This window comes from Camelus dromedarius, chromosome 4 (assembly GCF_036321535.1).
Source record: "Camelus dromedarius isolate mCamDro1 chromosome 4, mCamDro1.pat, whole genome shotgun sequence".
NCBI classification, from domain to species: Eukaryota; Metazoa; Chordata; class Mammalia; order Artiodactyla; family Camelidae; genus Camelus; species Camelus dromedarius.
In genome coordinates this window covers 67886701-67907419 of record NC_087439.1, presented here as the reverse complement: position 1 = coordinate 67907419, position 20719 = coordinate 67886701, and the positions used below count along the sequence as shown (strand labels likewise).

The 20719-nt window shown below is 49.5% G+C and overlaps 1 protein-coding gene across 4 annotated transcripts in view; it reads left to right on the top strand.

Moving 5' to 3' along the window:
* Window positions 1-20719, top strand: part of NRP2 (neuropilin 2) — a 111519-nt gene that overhangs the window by 43767 nt on the left and 47033 nt on the right. For all 4 annotated transcript variants that reach the window (XM_031451947.2, XM_010992051.3, XM_031451949.2 and 1 more), the window contains exons 7-10: window positions 1045-1200; window positions 13498-13642; window positions 14731-15080; window positions 16956-17100. In XM_031451947.2, coding sequence (XP_031307807.1) covers window positions 1045-1200; window positions 13498-13642; window positions 14731-15080; window positions 16956-17100 — 796 coding nt within the window. The remainder of the gene's footprint in view (window positions 1-1044; window positions 1201-13497; window positions 13643-14730; window positions 15081-16955; window positions 17101-20719) is intronic.

The following is a 20719-nucleotide window of genomic DNA, read 5'->3' as shown; positions in this document are numbered from 1 at the left end:
GGAGAAAGACCTCTTAGAGGCTTCCATGGAGCCCACAGAGGTCCTGACAGCACAACTCTAAGGCCATCTGTCACCATCTCTCCTCTGCCTCTCCAAAAGTCCTTCTCATCTTGCAAAGCTCCCAGAAAGTTCTCCTTTGTAATCAGCATTCCATTGGTTGTAGTCCTCACTTTTGGTCCTTAATCATATACTTCCTCTCATTGCTCTCCACCTGTTTAACGTAGACAGCAATTCGTACCTCTTCCAATGCTTAGTAGCACTGAGCACATATTAAGTAAGCAATAAATGCTTCCTCAATCAAATTTTACCATTGCTGGCTAAATTTTGATCACACAGAGATTGCCATTAAGAAACACTGTAGCCAGCAAAGGCATGACACCCGGCAATTTCCAAATGGGTTTGGTGTTGTGGGAGGGGAGGTGCCTCAAAACGTTGGCCATATCCTCCTCATCGGGCAAAAGGTCAGGACTTGGTGCATAAGCCTAATTGCTTGGGCAGACTCTGCATGCCCTTTGACCCCTCAGTGACCTGAGCAACTAAATACACAATGGAGAGCGGGACTGAGGGGAGGGGAAACAGCCGTGGGATGAGGCTTCTACGGCTCGGGCATCGTAAGTGAATTGGATTGAATTGGGCTGGATCGGAGTGGAGTGGAGTGGATTGGATTTAGCCATTGTTCTCTTAAAACAGCATTGCTTTTACTGTCCAAGGCAGGCTGTGGTTTAGTAAGAGGGGTCGTAGTTCTAGATGGTCAATGACTTCTTTACGGTAAACTCAATCCTGTCTGTTCAGATTTGAAAAAAAGAGAGAGAAAAAAAGCAAGTTACAATTTCATAGGTGTCCAACCTCGTAGGTGTTAAAATAAGTTGAGTTTAACTGTCCAGTGGCTGCAAACTGATTCCTGATCACCAATACCTGTGAGTGAATCACAGACATGGGTTGTGAACTAAGGATTATCTATAATCGTGTCCTTTGCAGAAAAAGCAAGATGCTGCCCTGTGTTGGGAGTCATGGCCCCCTTACTTCTCCATCTCTCTTTCTCAGGTGGACCTACGCTTTCTAACCATGCTCACGGCCATTGCAACGCAGGGAGCAATTTCCAGGGAAACTCAGAATGGCTACTATGTCAAATCCTACAAGCTGGAAGTCAGCACGAATGGTGAAGACTGGATGGTGTACCGGCACGGCAAAAACCACAAGGTAAACCCATTCCCCATCCTCGCAAAGGCAGCTGGGATGAGGCGGGTGGGGTGGGGCAAGAGGAGTTGCTAATCCACCCCACGTGGAAGAGGAGGCCTTGTTCGTTTCCGGTGAGGCTCAAATAATTGATGGAGGTACTGGAGACGCTGGCCCGGAAAATATTCTTTCTTATGCTAAAGTGATTGGAAAACACTATTTCTCTGACAGCCTGACTGCTGTTGCATCTTGCACAGCAGAGAGAGAAAGAGAGCTCGAAGAGTGCTCTCTGACTGCAAATGAAGGAGAAAATGTGTTCCCAGTCCCCGTCTCCCCATACAGGATTCATTGAGCATTTATGGCCTGAGTCCCTTCCACATGCTGAGTTAACAATCACAAAACCACATGAAACTGCAGTTCAGGAGTTACCGAGATCTGGAAATAAAAGGGCACAAATCCTGAGAGGGAGTCACAATGTCTCAAAGAAGAAAGAGAACAATAAATAATGAGGAGAAATTCGGTTTGTTGGGGAGGGGATCTGAACTGGCCATCATGCTTAGCAGCAAGGCATTGAATTCTCTCGGCTGGGGCCCGTCAGCGTCTGCGGCTCCCAGAGGTGTGTCCGTGTGGGTGATGTGGGGCTTTTGTTGTACATATGGATGAATGTCTGACACTCAGCTCTCTTAAGACACGTGGCATTCTGGCGGTGAACTGGCCTGCAGCTGGCGCTGGTGTTGTATGTACTGGTTGGAAGGTACACTCAGCGTACGGCAGGCTTATTAGAAACATCCAATGGTCCTCCCTGGGTGGGGGGAGAATTCTGTTCATTGTAGGCTGGCTCTCGGGTCTGGAAGGAGAGTGTTCATCCTTCCCTGAATGAAACTGGGGACAGAGGGAAAGGGTCTGCTCAGTCCCAGCAGCCCCCTGCTCTGTCAGGTTGTGGATTATCCAGATGGGACACAGGTGGCCAAACCTGGAGATGCCAAAGGTCTTTTCCAAACAGAGTCTCCTTGGCTCCTGTCACTGCGTCAGGGCAGCTTGCTCTTGCTGGTGCAACTGGAAACCTTGGACCCAGGAAATCTTGACCTGTAATGTTGGTACTGTTTCACTCAGGAAATGTGAGATTTTAAAGGAGTGCCTTTTTTAAAATTAAGATCGCCATAGTAACATGGCACTATTCATCTGAGCTCATGGCTTCTAGATATTACCAGGTCTCTCTCTCCTTCCCTCTCTGACAAACACACACACACTTACACACATAGTTCTCCATGTCACAGATTAAGAAAGTGAGATACTTAGCAATTGAAAGACTTCCCCACCTTGACATGTGAAGCCAGGTCTGGTTTCTCAGTGACTCTTTTGTTTTAGGAAGGGTTACCAGATATCCCATGGACGTGGCAAGCCTGAGTTGACATTGAATGCTGGGAGCACTGTGGGCTGAGTCCTCATCCCAGCCCACTCCTTTGCACACCCTCTCTCCCCACCAGCCCTTCTCAGTAAGAAACTAGCAGGACGCGCAAGCTCAGCCAGGCAGGTGAGGGCCAGCAGCTGGGTTGGGGTGGGTTCTCGGGGAGGAGGAAGAGGTTCATCTGATCGCCTCCCCGTCCAGGCTCAATGACTAAGCAGCGCTGGCCAGAGGGATACTGTAGCATAAGCTGATTTTAAAAGCACGCAGATGGACCGGGATGCTATTTAAAACACCATTTGTAGGAAATCTGCTTTTGGAAATACCTTAGCACTGCACATTTTGATAGAATGCTGTCCTCCCTGGCTTTATCCCTGGTATTTGTGGTGCAGGGAAGATATTCCTGAGAATTGAATCTAGTTCTCTGGGTTCCTTTGGAATCATTCTTCTCAACTTTTGCATATCAGACACATCATCCCCTGTCTTCTCTCTCACTTTCTCCTTTGCCTCCTCTTCTCTCTCTTGGTTAATTTCTTTCCCTAGGAGCCAATGGGTAATTTCATTTTGTTGTTGTTATTGTTGTTCGTTTGGCTTTTTTAGTGAATCAGTCCTGCCCACATAAAAGGCACTGGGGCAGAGGAAAAGCCCTTTCTGTCCCCATTAGAAATGCACCCTCTTGGTACCTAGAAGGAAGCAGGGGAATGGAAAGTCTGACAATTAAGCACTGCCACCCCCATGCTCCCTTGATGCCCCGCGGGTGTGGCGGGCGAGGGAGGAGACCTGCCCAGCCCTCACCTCCAAGGGTGATCTCTGCTGCTCCTTCATTAGCAGATCAGTTCCCAGATGTCTGTATTTAATGTGCAGATTCCGCACCACTCATGCTGCATCAGCGCAGCTCTCTGGCTGTTCGGGTTGAAATAGTTGAGTGAACCGTGCCAAATAGATTTGTCAAGTCTGCTGCAGTCTGATTTGATGCCACGAAGGGGAGGTGGGGTGAGGAGGGGACTTGGGGGCTGTGGGGGGAGAGGCTTCGTCTGCGCCGGGCACTACCACTGAGTTTCTCTTTGTAGCCACTGGAGGGTGGGCACCGCGCCAAGCGAACTGGTGCTAAGTGGTGGGCTTGAAAGCAAAATTCAGACAGCTCGACCTGTGAGCAAAGCACAGCGGAGGGGGAGGCCGCAGCGCTCTCTGCTCCAGGGGGAGCGGGCAGGGGGAGGGTTTGCTGATGCAAACCAGTGCACAGGGCATGAGGAGGGGATGACATGTGGGACAGACATGTGGGAACTCGAGTTCAATTCCCTGGTCACTGTCAACACCAGTGCAGGATACCGAAGACCAGGGAGTTGGGGAAGTCGGAGAAAAACAAGCTTAATGAGCACTCAGGGTGGTGGGCGATGGCTGTGCTATTCCCTTGCAAAACATCATTTACAGTTTGGACCTAGGCTGGGCTGAGGCAAGACCTGAGCCTGTGGGGGAAGACCTCCTCATGGCCAGGAAGCAAGGAGGACTCAGGAACGCTTTGCCAGCCTTCCACAGCCCATGAGCAGCCTCTGAGTCTCTCTTTCCATCCAACAGGTAACAGTGAGGGTGCCAATGAGAAAGGCATTACTCTGTCGCTGGGGGATTTGCAAGCATCCTCCTGGCAAAGTGCAGCCCAATTATGTGGGCCACATGTACAGCACATCCCCAAATCCTTATCCAATTCCACATGCCATGAGAAAAAGGAACCTGTGATTTTCCTGTGGGGCGGGCCCTCCTTATGCATATTTATGGCGTAACCACAAGGCAGAGAGCTCATCCGCCTATTAGAGCCCATATCCAGTCCATGTGCTCCTGAGATTATACAAATTGCTTCACATATATTTCTTCGGAAACCACAAGCATAAAACTACTGCTTTTGGTTTCACCAGCTGAATTAATAACACCCCAAACACAGACACAACATTGTAAACACAATTGTAGAAGGTTCACGTATGTGTCTATAATTATAGGCACAATTATATACGCACAAACCAAGGGAGGGGTGTGGAGAAAGGTGCAAAAAGCTGGAGAACACAAGGCCTTGGCCACGATCCTGCTCACCATGGAGATGCTGGTTTGGTGACGAGTCTGCACTGGAGGGACTGAGATGGAGGCTGGTATCAGGGCAGGAGGGCAGAGGCCATGCCCTCATACGTCTCAGCAAAAGCCCTCGTCTTCAGTTCTCCCTTATTTGGTAAACATGGGCATCTTTCTTGTTGACACTGCTCTGGTTACCTTGCTTTCAGTCACAGTGTTGCTGGGCTGTTCTGATGTATTTGGAAGAAATTTGTGCTAAAGGAAAGAGTCTGTCGGGGTGTTGCATATATCCTGATGGCTGGATGGAGGATGGGAGAGTGAGGACAGGAATGAAGTAAGGTTTAGGTCCAGGAGTTCTCAGAATTACCCCATAATGAGTGGCAGAAATGCTCTAAGCTCATCGTATTAAAGTAATGATGACTTCCAAGGGGCTTGGAGAGCCCTCAGGCACTGGGTTATTTGCTTCAGAACTTAACAGTGTTTCAGACTGTGGAATTGAAGCTCTCCAGAGAAGTGACGTGCCCCAGGGACATGGAGAAGTGAGGAGTCCCTGTGAAAGGCTTTGACCCAGGCAGGTGTTCCCACGGTCTGATCCAGCCCTGGTTTGTCACTTGCATCCAGAGGGAAACTGGCTTCCTCGATGCTCAGTCCAGGCCAGGGGACGAGAAGGGTGCGTCCTGGAGAGTCTCTGTTTCATGGAGATTGGAAGGCAGGTGGTGCTCAGGCAGCATGGCTCTGAGTGCTGAGCTCATCACTTTGGAGTTTGGGCTCCATCATCAAATCCCAAGGATGTAGAGTTGAATGAAGTTGCTTTGCATTTGATTTGGCCACATCCCTTCTGAGCAAACAAACACCCCACTGCAAAAACCCCCTGCCCTATATTTATTTTCCAAATTAAAACAAATCAGTGTGAGAGCTGTTGGAGAATTTAAAACCTTCTGCGAAACTACCAGAGACTTAGGGAGGAGAAAGAGTGACATCATCAAAGCACCCCAGCCCCCAAATCAGTCGGCTAACAGACCCATGCAGGGCCTTTTTTCAGATCTTCTTGAATGATGCGCTGTGTGACCTTGGAAATTTCTCTTCATAACTCTGTGCCTCAGTGTCTCTGTCTGCCCAAATGGAATGGCGCTGTAGCTACTGTTGGCAGAGCTCCTTGGGCTCTGTAGATGGAAGGCTCTCTGCAGATATAATTAATGTATTAGACCCGCAGAGCTCTTCTTGAGCAGAAGCAAGTTATCAATTTAAAAAGTAACAAGACCCCATGGGATATTTATCTGCCTCTTTAAAATCGTAGGTCTGGAAGGGACCTGATAAGTCATCCAGACCTCTCCGTGCATCTGATGGGGCCTGTCCTTGAGCTGCCTCAGATGAGCAGTACCCCCTCATTCTTCAGTTAGGAATGCAATTATTCGTCTGATGAAAATTTTTGAGTTTTCCAGAAGTACTTAAAAAAAAAAAAACCAACTTCCTGGTGGATGACTGGCTTTCCCTTTTCCTTTTTATTGTAGTAATTTTGTTCATCATATATAAGATTAAGACAGTGACTCAAGTCGTCAGCTCGTAATGGTACCCGACTTCAGAAGTCATGAATATGATTGCATCCTCTAACCAAGGTTATGTGTGTTCAGAAGAGGGCCAATGGCCTTTCCAAATCCAAGTCCCCCAGTTTATCTGCCCCCCTCAATTATAACCAAGACAAATCCAGGGCCCTAGATAATTAAGTTTGTCCCTTATCCATTTGCCGTGGGATGATCTCAGACCTTTAGCCTCTCCACTTAGAAAGCTCAAGGGAAAATTTCATTATACATAAGCTTGGAACCTTTTCTCCATCAGGCTCCCGTGGCTGGCTTCACCCAATTCCCGTGGGTGCTGAATTGTCTCCGGGCGCTGAGGCCAGCCTCCTTGGCGCTTACAGCCTTGATGCTAAATTCCTCCTGCTTCCCAGGCCACCGCTGTGCCCAGGGTCTAGTGGGACCGAGCAGATAAGCAGGGGATGTGGGATGTTGACGAGATTTTGCTTGGGCTGGGAAAACACTGGCTGAGCGCTAACCCAGCGTCCCTAGACGAGCAGGGGAGCGAACACCTCACCAGGTGGATCACCAGGTTCTTTGCATTTCTCCCTGCTCCGTGGTTTACTGAGATCCCACCCAGAAGAGGAATGCAGGTGGCAGATGGACTCAGCAGCCTCATTCCTTGTACCCTCTCCTCTCTATTTTTCCCCACCTGGAAGTTAAAGGTGCCTCCTTGAATAATGTGGTGGTGTGTTTTTAGGAGGTTTTTTTTTGCGTAGGGCACATTCCCACCCAGTTAGAATGTCTGTTACTGCCCCCACCCCTGCAGTGCTCCAATGCTCCACTCTCCCCTATCCCATCTCTCCTCCAGCCGCAAATCCCTGGGCCGTCCTCCTCTCCTCTCCTCCCCGATGCTTTCCTGTCTCAAATCCTGAAACCCTAATCCTGTTAGTATGCTGTGTTCCAGGGCTCAGCGTCTCGATGGGGGTAACATAATCCTGCAGTAAATCTAACAGGCCCCACAAGGCATACACAGATGAGGGTGTGCACATCCCACCCCCAGAAAGAAAGCGGCCTCCCCTGCCCCATGCCCCACGACAAGGCCCTGCTCGTCCATCTCCTCCTCCACGTCAGCCAAACTGCTTGATGACAAAAACAGCCCCAAAGTCAAGCAGGAGGAGACAGGAGGGCACCGTGGTCATAAATGAGCATTTAGTGGTTAGGGAATTTCTTTGCCCTCTCCTCCATCCCTTCCCTTCCCTCCTTTAAATTCTCTCTCTCATATATATATGAGACAGAACCTTCTGATTCTGTATCTGGCTAACTTCCCACAGTCACTAGAATGAAAGCAGCTTCAAAAAAATTTTAGTCTTTAAGGAAGAGTTTTAAGAGAGAAATGTCAGGACCATGATTTACAAACAGGAAAAAAAAAAAAAGTCCATTACCTTAACATCATTTTCCCTGAATGCAGCACCCCCACACCCCCACTCTTGCCTGTTTGGTGCAACAAATTAATTAAACAGGATGGCATTCATTGATTAACAATTTATTTCTACGTGTCGCCCTGATGGCTGGTTTTAGAGAAAACGCAAGTGTTGGGTGGGGGAGGGAGGGCTGGCACATGGTTCGGCAGTAGGGGTGAGTTGGCGCACTTGTTTCAGAGATGGTTTTTTAAAATGTGCTACTGGTTTCCCCATCTCTGCCCTCCATTCCTGCCGCCTCCCTCCTTGGCCTGCTTTGTTCTCTTCCTTGAGTGTTTGTGCCAAGCAGATTGAAAAGGAGAATTTTGGATGCAATGAAACATTTATTAGTGGAGAGAAATATTTATTAAAAAAAAGAAAAGGAAGAAGAAGAAGATTTCCAGCACAATTTCTACCCCAGGGCTCCAGCACTGTGTTGTCTTTGAAAAATTTCCTGCTTTCTGCGTCGTCCCTGGAGCTGGCCGCGTTCAGATTTTTACAGCAAAATAGAAATAAACTGTAGGTCACTCCGTAGGCGTGTGCAGATGGAATGCTGAAGCCCTACTCAAGTGGGAAGCCATGCACGTAATGAGGGCCTGCCCCGCTGAGGAGGTTAAACAGTCAGGAACACCGCGAGCCTGCACTGTCTCCACCAAGGAGCTCAAAGACTTTGACAGGCGTGGACCATCTACATTGGCCTGGGCACCCGGATGCAGATGGCAGAGATGGATGGTCTGCGGGAGGGGGATTTAGCGCTGGCAGAGAATGCCCCTCCTAGAGGCCTCCAAGCTAGGCATTGCTGTTCTCAGCAGTGCCCGAGTCACTGCATAGCCTTCAAAGAGGACTTAGGGAAGGGGTCAGCAGGGAGAGGTGGCTGTGACCAGAAATAGGGTGAAAATCAGAGAACAGATGACCTCAGAAGCCATCAGGGATGATTTCTGGTTAGATGTTTCTTATCAGAGTTATATATATGTATTTTTCTTTTCTTTTTTTTTTTCCACATAGTATTATAGTCCATTCCTTATGAGCTCACAGGCCTGGTCAAAACATGTTGATTTTCTTTTCCTGGGGGGAGAAGTGTGGGGGTTGCAGATAATAACCAAACTGGGATATTGGATAGCAGCCAATTTAATTGGCAGATGCCCCCCCCCCTCCCCCAGAGGTGCAAATCAGAAAATCCATGAAGTGCTGCTAGTTTCAGATGCTGTCTTACTGAAAATAAACCAAAGGTCTCAAGAATCAATTGGAAAGTGTTGGATTGCATTCAGAATTCAGCGAGGCACCAAATGGATTCTCCAAACCACTTCGTGCCCTGAATTGTTTTTTAAACTTGGTTTACAGAGGTGCACTTGCAGAAATCTTTATGTTCGACGTAGCTTCGTTTTTTTTTTTTTTTTTTTGAATGATTACGATATAATCAACACTATCCCCACCTCTAAAGAAAGCTAGAATCACCTTGAACACACTTCTGGGTTTCCTTCGGGTGATAAAGCAACCAGACTAACAATTTTTCTTTTAAAATTAACAAAAATATACACCATCTGCGACATTCAGCTCTTTAAAGCAGATGTTAAAATGCAATCATCACGTTTGAGATACGTCTATCTGGGTGCACCATACGCTGACAATTCACTGAGTTTTCTCAGCAATATGGACACCTCACTGCCAAGTTATAGCCTGAAAATTCTTGGCCTCGAGGTGGGACGTGGGAGTCAGTGGCTTTCAGAACTTGGACTCCCCCAGTTGAACGAAGCCCCATTTGTTGCTTGTGACAAAGCTTCTAGTCTAACATCTGTCCTGGGTGTCACGCAGGCATAGGAGCCAGCAGGGAGGGCTGGTGAACCTTCGGGTCTATCTACAAGCCTGTTATTGACTTTATTTTCCTAAAGGAGAAACCAAGGTATCTAAGGTTTATTGATTTGCCTATAGTCATGGAGTGAGTCGGCAGGGACTAGGGAGTAAAACCAATTTCCTGGCATCATTTCCCAAGCACACAGCCCCTTACCTTGCAATGCCTAGACTGGAAGCCAAGAATCCATCTCAGAGAATTTGATCAGAAAACATATGAAAGGTGATTCTGAAACCACAGAGGCATTGAGAAATTCATAAAGATGTATAATATATGATAGCATTTACCAGCTATAAATAGGGAGGTGCAGGGAGAAAAATAGAGACCTTGTACATCCATTGGGTCAGGAGGGATAGAAACTGCTTAATATTTCATTAAAGATAGAGTCTCATAAACTGCACTTTGATGTCTTTGGGCAAAAGACAATACGGGAGGACTGAGGTATTGTTATTCATTACTCTTTGTTATTAATAATTTGAAATGTGATTGAACCAAAACATCACAAGGTATATTCTCCCTTTGAGTGGGGCACTCACCGTGTGTTCTGGGCACTATTTGACTTTTTTTTTTTTTTTGGTGGGGTTGGGAAGAGGTAAGTAGGTTTATTTATTTATGTATTTTCTGATGGAGGTGCTGGGGATTGAACCCGGGACTTCATGCACACTAAGCATGTGCTCTACCACTGAGCTATATCCTCCCTACTATGGGCACTATTTGAAGGGGGTGAAAATCCACGGCACTTGTCCACAAAAGCACTTAGTCTGTAAGGGACAATGGGAACTAAAATGCGCTGTTAGAAAGTGGACACTCCTGGGACACTTCTAAATAAGAAACTCTTGTGAGGAAAGCCTTAGAATCTGGGGGCCAGAACAGACCTTACAAATCAACTGGTACAACCTGCTCATTTACTAGAGGAGGAAATTGGGGCCCGGGGGAGGTGGAGATATTTGCCCACACTTAGGAGCTAATTAACAGCAGAGTCTGGCTCCTGGTTCAGTGGTGTTTGGACTTTTTTTGTTCCCACTATGCCCACCACAGAGTGAGAAGTATAGAAAAAGTTTAATAAAAATAAGATGGTATTCCTTCAGCTAAGGGTCCAAAGAGTGGAGGGTAGACATGAACATAAGGTCAAGAGCAAACAAAATGCCAGGAAGGATCTGGGCTTGGACGTAGGAAGGATGATTTGAGGCCACGTTGAAAGAGCCTTCACTTGGTTCCAGAAGAGTGAGCAAAACGGAATAGCAGAATGAAGCTCAATTTGAGCAACCAGGTCACGGCCTAAGGTAAATAAATTGTGGGCTTATCTCCCTTTCTGACTGATGCCACTGTAGGCAGAGATCCAGGGGGCACACCCAAGGCCTGAGGCCACATGCATCCATGCAAAGGCCAGCCCCCCCCCCCCCCCCCCGCAGACATGGACCCCCGTGCCCACCCACCGCCAGCCTCCCAAGACAGTCCAAAGAATCAGTCGTTCCCTGACTGGGGAAAGATAGAGAAGGTTTCTTGGTGTTGACTGCCAAGGCTGAGAAATGAAGGGGCCAGATAAGATAAAACTGGGTATTAAAAACACATAAGACGTGCTGGGTTTCTAAACATTACCAGCGTGGTGTGTGTGCTGTGGATTAGCAGCCATGTTAAAGTTCAGATCCACTCAACGCTCTAATTCTATATTCACGTGGAAATCAAGCCCCCCCACCTCATATGAACTCCTTAGCATCTCCTGATGGAGGCCACACACCGTCACCGTCCTGGGGGAACAGGCCAGTGGTGGCCCCCCGCTGCTCACAGCACCTGTCCCCAATAAGCAGAATGCTGCATTTGCTTCTTCCCTGCCAGAGCAAAACAAAAAAACAAACAAAAAGCCTCTGCCTCATGTTGAATTCTAGGAGAACTGATTAATCTCCTCCCCTTGGATGCAGTTCCTGCAGCCCTTTCCTCAGAGCTGATGAGAAAGCCAAAGAACGGGCGTGGCGTGGTCTGGGCTTTCCCAGGCCCCCCTTGCGGTCGTCCCTCCCCAAGATTAGATCACAGAGGTTCTGGCATCTCTCACTTCCTTAGGTCTTCTCCCAGGTGTCTGGCTCTAACCCTCTTTCCTTCTGCTTTCTTGCCCCTTTTTCTTCCCTTGCTTTGTCTTCTCACCCCTCTTTGTCCTCAATCACGATGCAGGAAGCAGCCAAACAGAAACTGAGAGGGATGGGTGGGCAGGCAGTCTTGCCTCGGTGCCCGCTGCGGGCAACAAGGCTGCAGAGGAGGAAGCTGGCGGCCTGCGGGCTCGGGGGAGCTCCCCTGGAATCGGTGGGCTTAGCATCAGGAACTAGGGGTTTCAGCAGAGTACAGTGGACCAGGGGACACCTGTTTCCTCCTCTCCTTAAACAGGCCACTTCCCCTCACTTGGTTGCCAAAGGTATGATGTCTCTTAGCCTTGCCCCCCACCATCAGTGAGGTGCTGTTAAATGGCTCTAATTCTGACCTTTGCAAGTGGGAAATATCAAAGGTTCGAGGTTGCCAAATGGCAGAGTTCCTAGTTACAGTTCCTAAGGAAGAAAGGACATGTTGTTAATTAGCTCTCAGCTCCCGTGCCGTTCTTTGCTGTTACCCAGAGCATGCTTCGTTGGGATTATAAACACACAGGGAACACATCACCGAACAGCAGCTCTACCTCCATTCCACCCATGCTTGGGGACCTTACGGGCTCCATGATGCCTAGCCACCAACATAAACACTGCAGATTTATTAAAAGAGGTGAGAGTCAAGGGAGGAAACCACAAGCCTGAAGCCTAAAAACACGGCAAGGGCTCGAGATCCAGACAGACATCCCTGAGCCTGTTTGTTCATCAGTAAAGTGGAAATAATAATACTTACCTCCCAGGGTGTTGTAGGCTAATTGTGTTTACACAGTGTCTGGCTCAAGGGTATTCAAATAGACCAAGTCCCCATTCCTCTTGTCCCAGCCTTGTCAGTGCCCAAACAGCTCCCACGCTGGAGGTGCCGTGAGCTGAAGCATCTAGTCCCCCTTCCCAAGAGGATTTGCTAGTCTTTGAAGCCTTGGCTGTGAGTAGACTTACAGTCACCTGGTTGTTACAGGTATGATTTGGGAGGGATGGTTGGCTAGTTGGTCTTTCCCTCCATCCTTATCCAGGGAAACCAAGAGAAACTCATGTATACTTGCTCCAGCTACTTTTTTTTTCTTTTTTTAATGGAGAGCACAAAAAAGCATAAGATCCATATGGCAGTTATTGATTGAGGCCATCTGGTACGCTAGAACTTGCTCCTACCATCTTGGATTAGAAGCTACTCCGAAAAGCCTTTCCTCCCAGAAGAGATGCATTGGTCAGATGGGGACAGGGATGGATTTCATTACAAGACGGGCACTGCAGTGAGAGGAAGCCAGAGCAGGACTCCGACGGTCTGTCTGCAACCCTGACCCTACAACAAAGACCAGAAAGAACCAAGAAAGTGTTGATTGACACAGGGGCATGAGGGTAGATGGTGCCCCCTACCCTCTCACCCGCCACATGGAGCAGGGAGGCCTCTAGGTAACTAACAAAAACAATTGTGAAGCCCTTTGTAATTATAAAACACTGCAAATCTTTCTGTATGCCTGCAACCTGAGGAAGTGGGAAAGTCAAGTTCAAGCTAGTGAGTGAGGTCAGCTAGCCCTAAAAGATGACATTTCTGCTCCATTTTTAAAGGATACCCTACTTTTTCTCTTTTTTTCCCCCCACCTCTCTCTTAGTTTCTGAAAGTTCACAGCCCCTTCCTCTGCTTTGCTGTCAAGCCCAGAGGCAACATTTTCCTTCCCTCCAAAAGTTTTTGTGAAGACCGTTCATTATTTTCAAGTTAGAGCAGTATGAGAAATTAAATTTTTTTTTCACGGTGTTTCCGAAATAAGCACTGAACAACAAACCCACTGATTATTTTTAAGGTTGAGAGAAATAAAATTGAACAGAACTGACCCCCCTCAATCAAAGACTGCTCACGTGGCTCAACCGCACGGGGAAATTCAATAACGTGGACTCGCATCTCATGTTACAGGTGTTCCAAGCCAACAACGATGCCACGGAGGTGGTTCTGAACAAACTGCACTCGCCGCTGCTGACGCGCTTCGTCAGGGTCCGCCCTCAGACCTGGCACTCGGGCATCGCCCTCCGCCTGGAGCTCTTTGGCTGCCGGGTCACAGGTAAAGTGGGGCTCCTGTGATGTCGGGAAGAGGACTGTGTCCTAGGCTCTGCTCCCCTTTGAACCCTCTGTAAACCGATGGCTTGGTTTTACCTGTAACTCAGTGTACAGGTATTGAACACACACTGACTCTAGACTCTGCCTTGCTGGGTACCGCTTCTTCACGCACACTCCCCTCATTCATTCACTGCGCGTGTACTGAGGGAAGACCTGCTGTGTGCCAGGCCCCACACTGGGAGCGGGAAAGGAACAGGAGAAGGGAACTAGCAGCTGGGGTCTCTGACATCATGGAACTTCCAGGCTGGTGGGCAAGATAGATAATAAGCAAATGCAAGCCCAGGGATGATCATACACTAAGATGCATGTGTGTAGGTAAAGGACAGGGTGCTCTGAGAGGGACTGAGGGGACTTCGTGGACTGTTGACTGGAAGTATGGGGACAACCTTTCTGAGGATGTGACTCTTAAGCTGGGGCGTGAGTAAAGCTGATGATGACTAAGTGGAAGGGCGTTTTGGGTAGCGGGAACAGCAGTAAAGAGCTGCGATAACACTTGTGGAAGTAAAATCCTAGCCCCAGGAAGGGGTCCATCTAGTTGGGGAAACAATCACCAGGTGACAATTTAGTGCTCAGCTGAGCTCCCCTGCTCACCGCCTCCAGGGGGGTCATTGGGTGTCTTGTCATCAAAAAAGGATGTGAAAGTCCCTGGCTAAGCATGTGAGATGCTCAGCCATGCCAGGTGCTGTGCTGCGAGTTTTGTAGACTAACGGAATCCTCACAACAACCCTCACAACAAGAGGTAAGTACTGCTATTAGCCTTCCTTTAGATCTAGGGAAGCTGAGGCACAGAGCACTTCAATCATTTTCCCAAGGTCACACAGCTAGTAAGTGACAAAGCAAACGTGAATACAGGCAGTCTGGCACCCAGTCCGGGCTCTTAACCACAGTGCTATCCTACCTTGAAATGTAAAGAAATCAGTTCTGACTTAATGTGTTTGATAGTCAGGTTCTTTGACAGCTCCCTGCTGATGGGGGTGGTTCCAGTTAGGAGGGTACCAGCAGAACCTCCTGTATCTTCCTCCCTCTCCCCAGATGCCCCTTGCTCCAACATGCTGGGGATGCTCTCTGGCCTCATCGCCGACTCTCAGATCTCTGCCTCCTCCACCCGCGAGTACCTCTGGAGCCCCAGTGCCGCCCGCCTGGTCAGCAGCCGCTCGGGCTGGTTCCCCCGGATCCCTCAGGCCCAGCCGGGTGAGGAATGGCTTCAGGTGGACCTGGGAGTGCCCAAGATGGTGAAAGGTGTCATCATCCAGGGGGCCCGTGGAGGAGACAGCATCACCGCGGTGGAAGCCAGGGCGTTTGTGCGCAAGTTCAAAGTCTCCTACAGCCTAAATGGCAAGGACTGGGAACACATCCAGGACCCCAGGACCCAGCAGCCAAAGGTAGGCTGTTCCTGGAGACTCGCTAACCTTGCCCCAAACAGGGAGGTTGATTTGGGGGTGCTGCTTTCCCGTCTTGACGGTCATCACCAACCCCTATAAGCCAATAAAACAAATATTAACTGAGAGCTTACTTTGTGCCCGGCCCTCTGCTCCATGCCTTATTTTAACCCTTACAACATCTCTAGAAGGTCGATCCTTTGGTCACTCCCATTTTAGAGACGACAAAACTCAAGCTTGATGTCACACTGAAGGTCCCAGAGCACCTGTGGTAGAGCCATGATTCAGACACGAGTCTCTCTCCAGAGCCAAAATGCCTAACCACTACTCAACACTGCCTTTCTAGTAACTTGGGCCCTCTATAGCCTCTTTTAGATAAAGTTTCCCTGGAAATGTCCAGACATCCAAAGGGGATGTGTTTCTTGGAGGCTCAACTATAGAAACTGGGGAATTTACTTCCAAAAACAACTGTTTTTCTGAATGTTACTGCATGCCTTTGTATTTTCCTGGTCTTGACTGTTTAGATCTTTCCTACTTGTCACTTGGAGGCTGGGGAGAGGCTAGGGAAATTTACTCAGACCAAAGTGCAGGCCAGTGCAGTGCACCCTCTCCTGCCTTCAGAGGCATGAAGGTCAGCCTTCAACACGGGCCACGGAGGAGCCCCAGGAAGGGGAGAGGACATGACACCTCTGTCCCTATCCAGGTTAATCTCCCGGTCAGCCAGACATTCCTATCCTCATTGCTAAGTTACCCCTGGTTTTCCTCAGAAGAGCAGGGCCCCTAACAAGAAAGGGGTATCACATGTCTCTGTTTAACCCCTTTGCTAAGCAAATGTTTCCATTCTTAATGCAGAAGTGAGGGCTGGGTTGGAGGTTTTGTAATGCTGATGTAAACTCTCAGCTCATAATTCCAGAGGCTTGGAAAGGCTCAGGGCTTGGTAACTGGAACTTTCAGCAGATGGAGCAGAAATTGGACCACAGGCTTCCCCAGGGACAGCTGACCCTAGCTCTTCCGGACCATTCTGGGGGCCTGGGAAAGGAGATGGTCTTAGCTAGGATCAGAGCCTGCCCTCCCCATGACAGTGGCCCCCTTTCTGGAATTGTGAGCATCCTGCAAAACGAGGTGACTCACAGGCCCTGGCACACCTGCACACCAACATTCCCCGAAATCACTGATGCTCGGGTGTGCTCTGGGTTGGTTCCCCCACCTGGCTTCAGCCAAGGCAGCCCCACGGGCATCAGTTTTATGTAGCATAGTTCTAGGTGAGGTTTCTTTTAACAAAATTTCTTCCACTAGATGAAGGCTGGGGGATCAGGGAACACCGTCTTGGACCATCAATGTGTGACCAGAGGAAGTTGTCACTAGCCTAGAGAAGGGTTGGTCCCTTTCCCTTCAGCCTCTCAGTGACCTGGGACTTTCTAAATCTAGGCTTTCAAGCTGGGACTTTTTAAATCTAGACTAAAGCATCAGGGAAAGAACTTCTTTTTCTGATAAACTGAGAACTTCAGAACAAGCACAACAGTGTAAACCCCCTTCTCTCCTCTCTAGCCAAATCCCGCTTAAGACTCATTCAGACCCTAATTCTTTCCTGAATCCACAGTTTCAATCCCAGAATAGAAGATAGAACCCAGCAATTACCGCTTTCATCTGTGCCCTGTTTTCCATGTTTCTGGGACCCTAACTACCTCCTAAATGAGTAAAAGCCTTGGTCTGAGAGTGGGGCTCCCCTGGACTGTAATGTCTGGTGACCATGCATCAGCTCTGCTGCTGCCTTCTGGTTGGTGTGAGGGGTGGGGAGGGGCATGGGGAGGAGGGGCAGCAGTGAGGGGGGAGGAGGGGTCCTGCTGAGAAGGGCTGGGTGGCCTGTCTCCCCTGCAGCTGTTTGAAGGGAACATGCACTACGACACCCCCGACATCCGGAGGTTCGACCCAGTTCCGGCGCAGTACGTGCGGGTCTACCCTGAGCGGTGGTCGCCAGCGGGGATCGGGATGCGGCTGGAGGTGCTGGGCTGTGGCTGGACAGGTAAGGTCCTCTTCCCACTGCAGTCTCACCTCCTCCCACTGCGGTCTCACTCACAGGGTCTTGTGACCTCGGCTTCCTGGGATGCCCCGGGAGGAGGTCAGACCTCCACGGGGACAGGGCGGAGGGGCAGCCGTCGCTGGTGACATCCCATCAGCTCAAAACCCGGCAGACCCCCCAACCCGCCCTGGATCCTGCCAAGCTCTGCCTCAGACCATGGGTACCTCAGACCACAGGTACTCTGGACTCAGGACAGTTTCTCAAGGGATGTGCTTTGTCTTTTTTAAAGGCCCATTTCAGTCCTCCAACCCGAGTCTCTCAAAAACAAATCATAACCACACGCCACCTACCCAAATTCAATTAGACCCTGACTCTTCAGGCCAGAGGGCTGTGGCTGTTGATTTAGGGAAGAAAAAAACCCTCATGATAATAAAGTAATCGGTTTATGTCTGAATCTGGCCTCCAGATGTCAGTGGCTAAGAGACTGCATTTTCATTTCGAAGCCACATCTGTAAAAAGCATTTATGAGCTCAGGAGGGACCCTGGTGCGGGGGAGCTGCTGGGAATAGGACTTCTTCCCAGTATGCGGTGTGCACAGGAGCCTCGCTCCGTCCCACCTCCCCCACGCTCAGGCCCTGGGAGCACCTGATTCTCCTGAACGAGGATGAGGCCCACCGGGCATGCCCACCCTTCATGTTTCCCGGGGAGTGCCCATCCTTCCAAATCAGGCCCCACCTTACCTGTGGGCATCTGCCCTCCTCCCCGGACAGCGCTGGCACAGATCTCACAGGAGCTGGGGCTTGCTCACCGCCTGCCAAGCCAGTGCCAGCAGGGGCGCCAGGGCCCCAGGTAGCTCCATTTTCCTGTCTGTGCCTTACCTGTCAGCAGCTTACCCAGCGGGGCATTGTGAAGGATTAATGAGGGCATGTCGGAGAAGTGCTCTGGGCTCCCAGGGAGAAAAGTGCTGCCTGTGTGCCCATTACGATGGCGCAGAGGGGGAGTCCCGTCGAGGCACGCAGGCTGGGAATTGGGCCCAAATTAGCCTTTCTCACCTTTGGATGGAAGGCAGCCCCAATGAACACATTGTAGTGGGAAGACACTTGACTCCCCATCATGTCGGTGTGAGGCCACGGTTCCCTGCAGCCTGCTGAGTGTGCGTCACCTGTCCTCTTGCAGGTGCTGAAAACTGCCCCTCCAACAGTGACCCAAGCTGGCTTCTTACGGCCAGAATCAGAGGGTTAGAGATGCAGGGGACGTAGGGGCTTCCAGGCCAGTGGCTTTCCAACATTTCTGACCATCATTCAATTTAGAATAAATTTATATCACAACCCTCTTGACTTACAAGCAGGCATGCACACACACAAGCGCACACACACACACGTGTGTGTGCATATGAGATATAGTATTAGTGCCTGGACTCGGGACAGATTGCCAAGCTCAAGTCCTACCTCTGCGATCGCTGGCTGCTTAACCTCTCAGCATCTCAGTTATCTTAGCTAAAGAATGGGGTTGACTGGGGTACATGTACACCCCCCACCCAGGATTGTTACGAAGAGTCAATAAAATAGTGGATAGAAAGTACTTAGCCTGCTGCCTGGCACCTAGTAAGCCTGTTATAACAAGTAAAAGTGACTGAAACAAAAGTTTCCTCCTAAAGCAGTGCTCATCTCTACCACGTGAGTGCAGCCTGAAATATTATAGTCCAGATTTTTAAATGCTAGTCAGGACCCATTAAAATGATCCACAACCTATTAACAAGGGTGACATGCAGTTTGGAAAAAAATCATAGATCCAGGCCAATCTCTCTCTCACAGATGGGGAAACTGAGTTCCAGAGAGAGGAGCCGCTTACCAGAGCCGCTCAGCCAACTGGGGGCTGACTCACTTCCCTCCCATCCCTGGCACCTCCTGCCACGCCTCTCCCAGGCGGCCCACTTTATGACCCGCTGGACAACTGCTAATGGCCGTTTCCTCTTACTACCCATCCTCCACCAAAGCTGGCCCTGATCACACAGGCGATGGTCAGCAACAGGTTTCTCATTTCAAAGTCCTCCCAGCCATTCCTTGGAAGATCAGAGTAGGGGCTTGTTACCCTCTGTCCAGCCTCCTTCCCTTTGAAGTCTCTGACATCTGGTTTCAATTGCCGCGGAGTGTTGTAGTTTGATGGGCAGTTACCTCTCAGTGTCCAGTACAAGCACAGTGGACACGGAGGCCGGCTGCCGTCTCCTCGCTTTCAGTCACACACCCTGCCCTCTCGTTGCCTCGCCAGCCCCCTGCGCCCCTGGATTTAACACTCTCCCCGCCCACAAGGTCACCCCCTCTGCTACCTAACATTTCCAGGAATGGCTCTCCCAGGCTATGTGGCGTTCTGCTGTTCAGATTTCCACTCATTTCTGCAACTCATCCTTGCCCCCTTCTTCACTCCTACCCCCAGAGGAAAACAGGGAAAATAATGGGCTGGGTTGAGCTGCCACAGCTAAAAAATTTGATGGGGTGCTACACCTGTTCGTTTGTGTTTCAAATGCTTAGTCCTTGCCTGGCTGCCCGTAGTTTGCTTTACAATAGAGTTGGAGATTCTATGACACAGTGACAAATTCGAACTTACAAATTAGGACGCTTTGAGGTTATTTGCTATTTATGGTAAGCAAGAGGCAGACACGGCAAAGGGAAGGATGAAAGGTTATGTGTCTAGTTTTTAGTAGCAGAAAGATGGGAAGTCGACTGTGAAAAAGCTGTTCAGTGTATTTAGCCATTTCCTTCGGCTCCTGGCTTTATTAACCAGTATCCTGAAGGATGCCTGACAAAGGCGTCTGATCACGTACAGTGGTGCAAAGGGACCACATAGAAACGGGCGGAACCGTGCTCGGGCTTATTCAGGGAGTCTGGCTGGAGGGCAGCTCTGGGATGGAGACCACACCCCACAACACGTGGGCCTGAACACCAGTCACCAGAACTCCTTCTGACCCCACCCAGGGCCTGACTCACAGTTTCATTCAGTTCATAAAGGTTGCTGAATGAATGATGGGCGTGAGCTAATAAACAAGTGAATGGATGGGTGAATGAATCACCGAGAGCAGGTCCCAACTGCCTGCTTGCCCCCAGGCCCAGCCAGGTTTGGTCACATGCTACTTGTAGTATTTTGAATAAGTTGCCAACATTGACAAGTCTGGAGGTTTTCCATGGGGATTGTTTTGCTTCCTGGGGCAGGGGTGGGGGGGGGTATTTTTTTTTTTTTTTTTGCAAGATCTGGCCACACTGGGCCACTGCTTCTTGGAGTCTGCTGGAGCCAGTCAGGTTGGTGGCCTCCTTTAAACCAGGCGAACAGGATCCCTCCGCCCCCTTCTCTCCCACCCTTTACTCTCCCAAACCCTAGTTGGCCATCCTTCCTTACAGCAGCTGCTTGCATTCAAGAAGCATTTGAAATTGCCACACCCTGACCTAAAGGCACAGCCCCTAGTGGTTTCCACCAAATGAGTCTGAGTCCCTTTGAGCCCGTATTCTTTCCCATCCAGTTTTGTGCAAACACGAACAACAGTGTCTGGGGTTTCCTCTGGCTTCGGCCATTGTGCCTGATGATTTTGTAATAGGTGGGCCCCCAGGTAGCTTTGGTTCAAAAAAGTTCC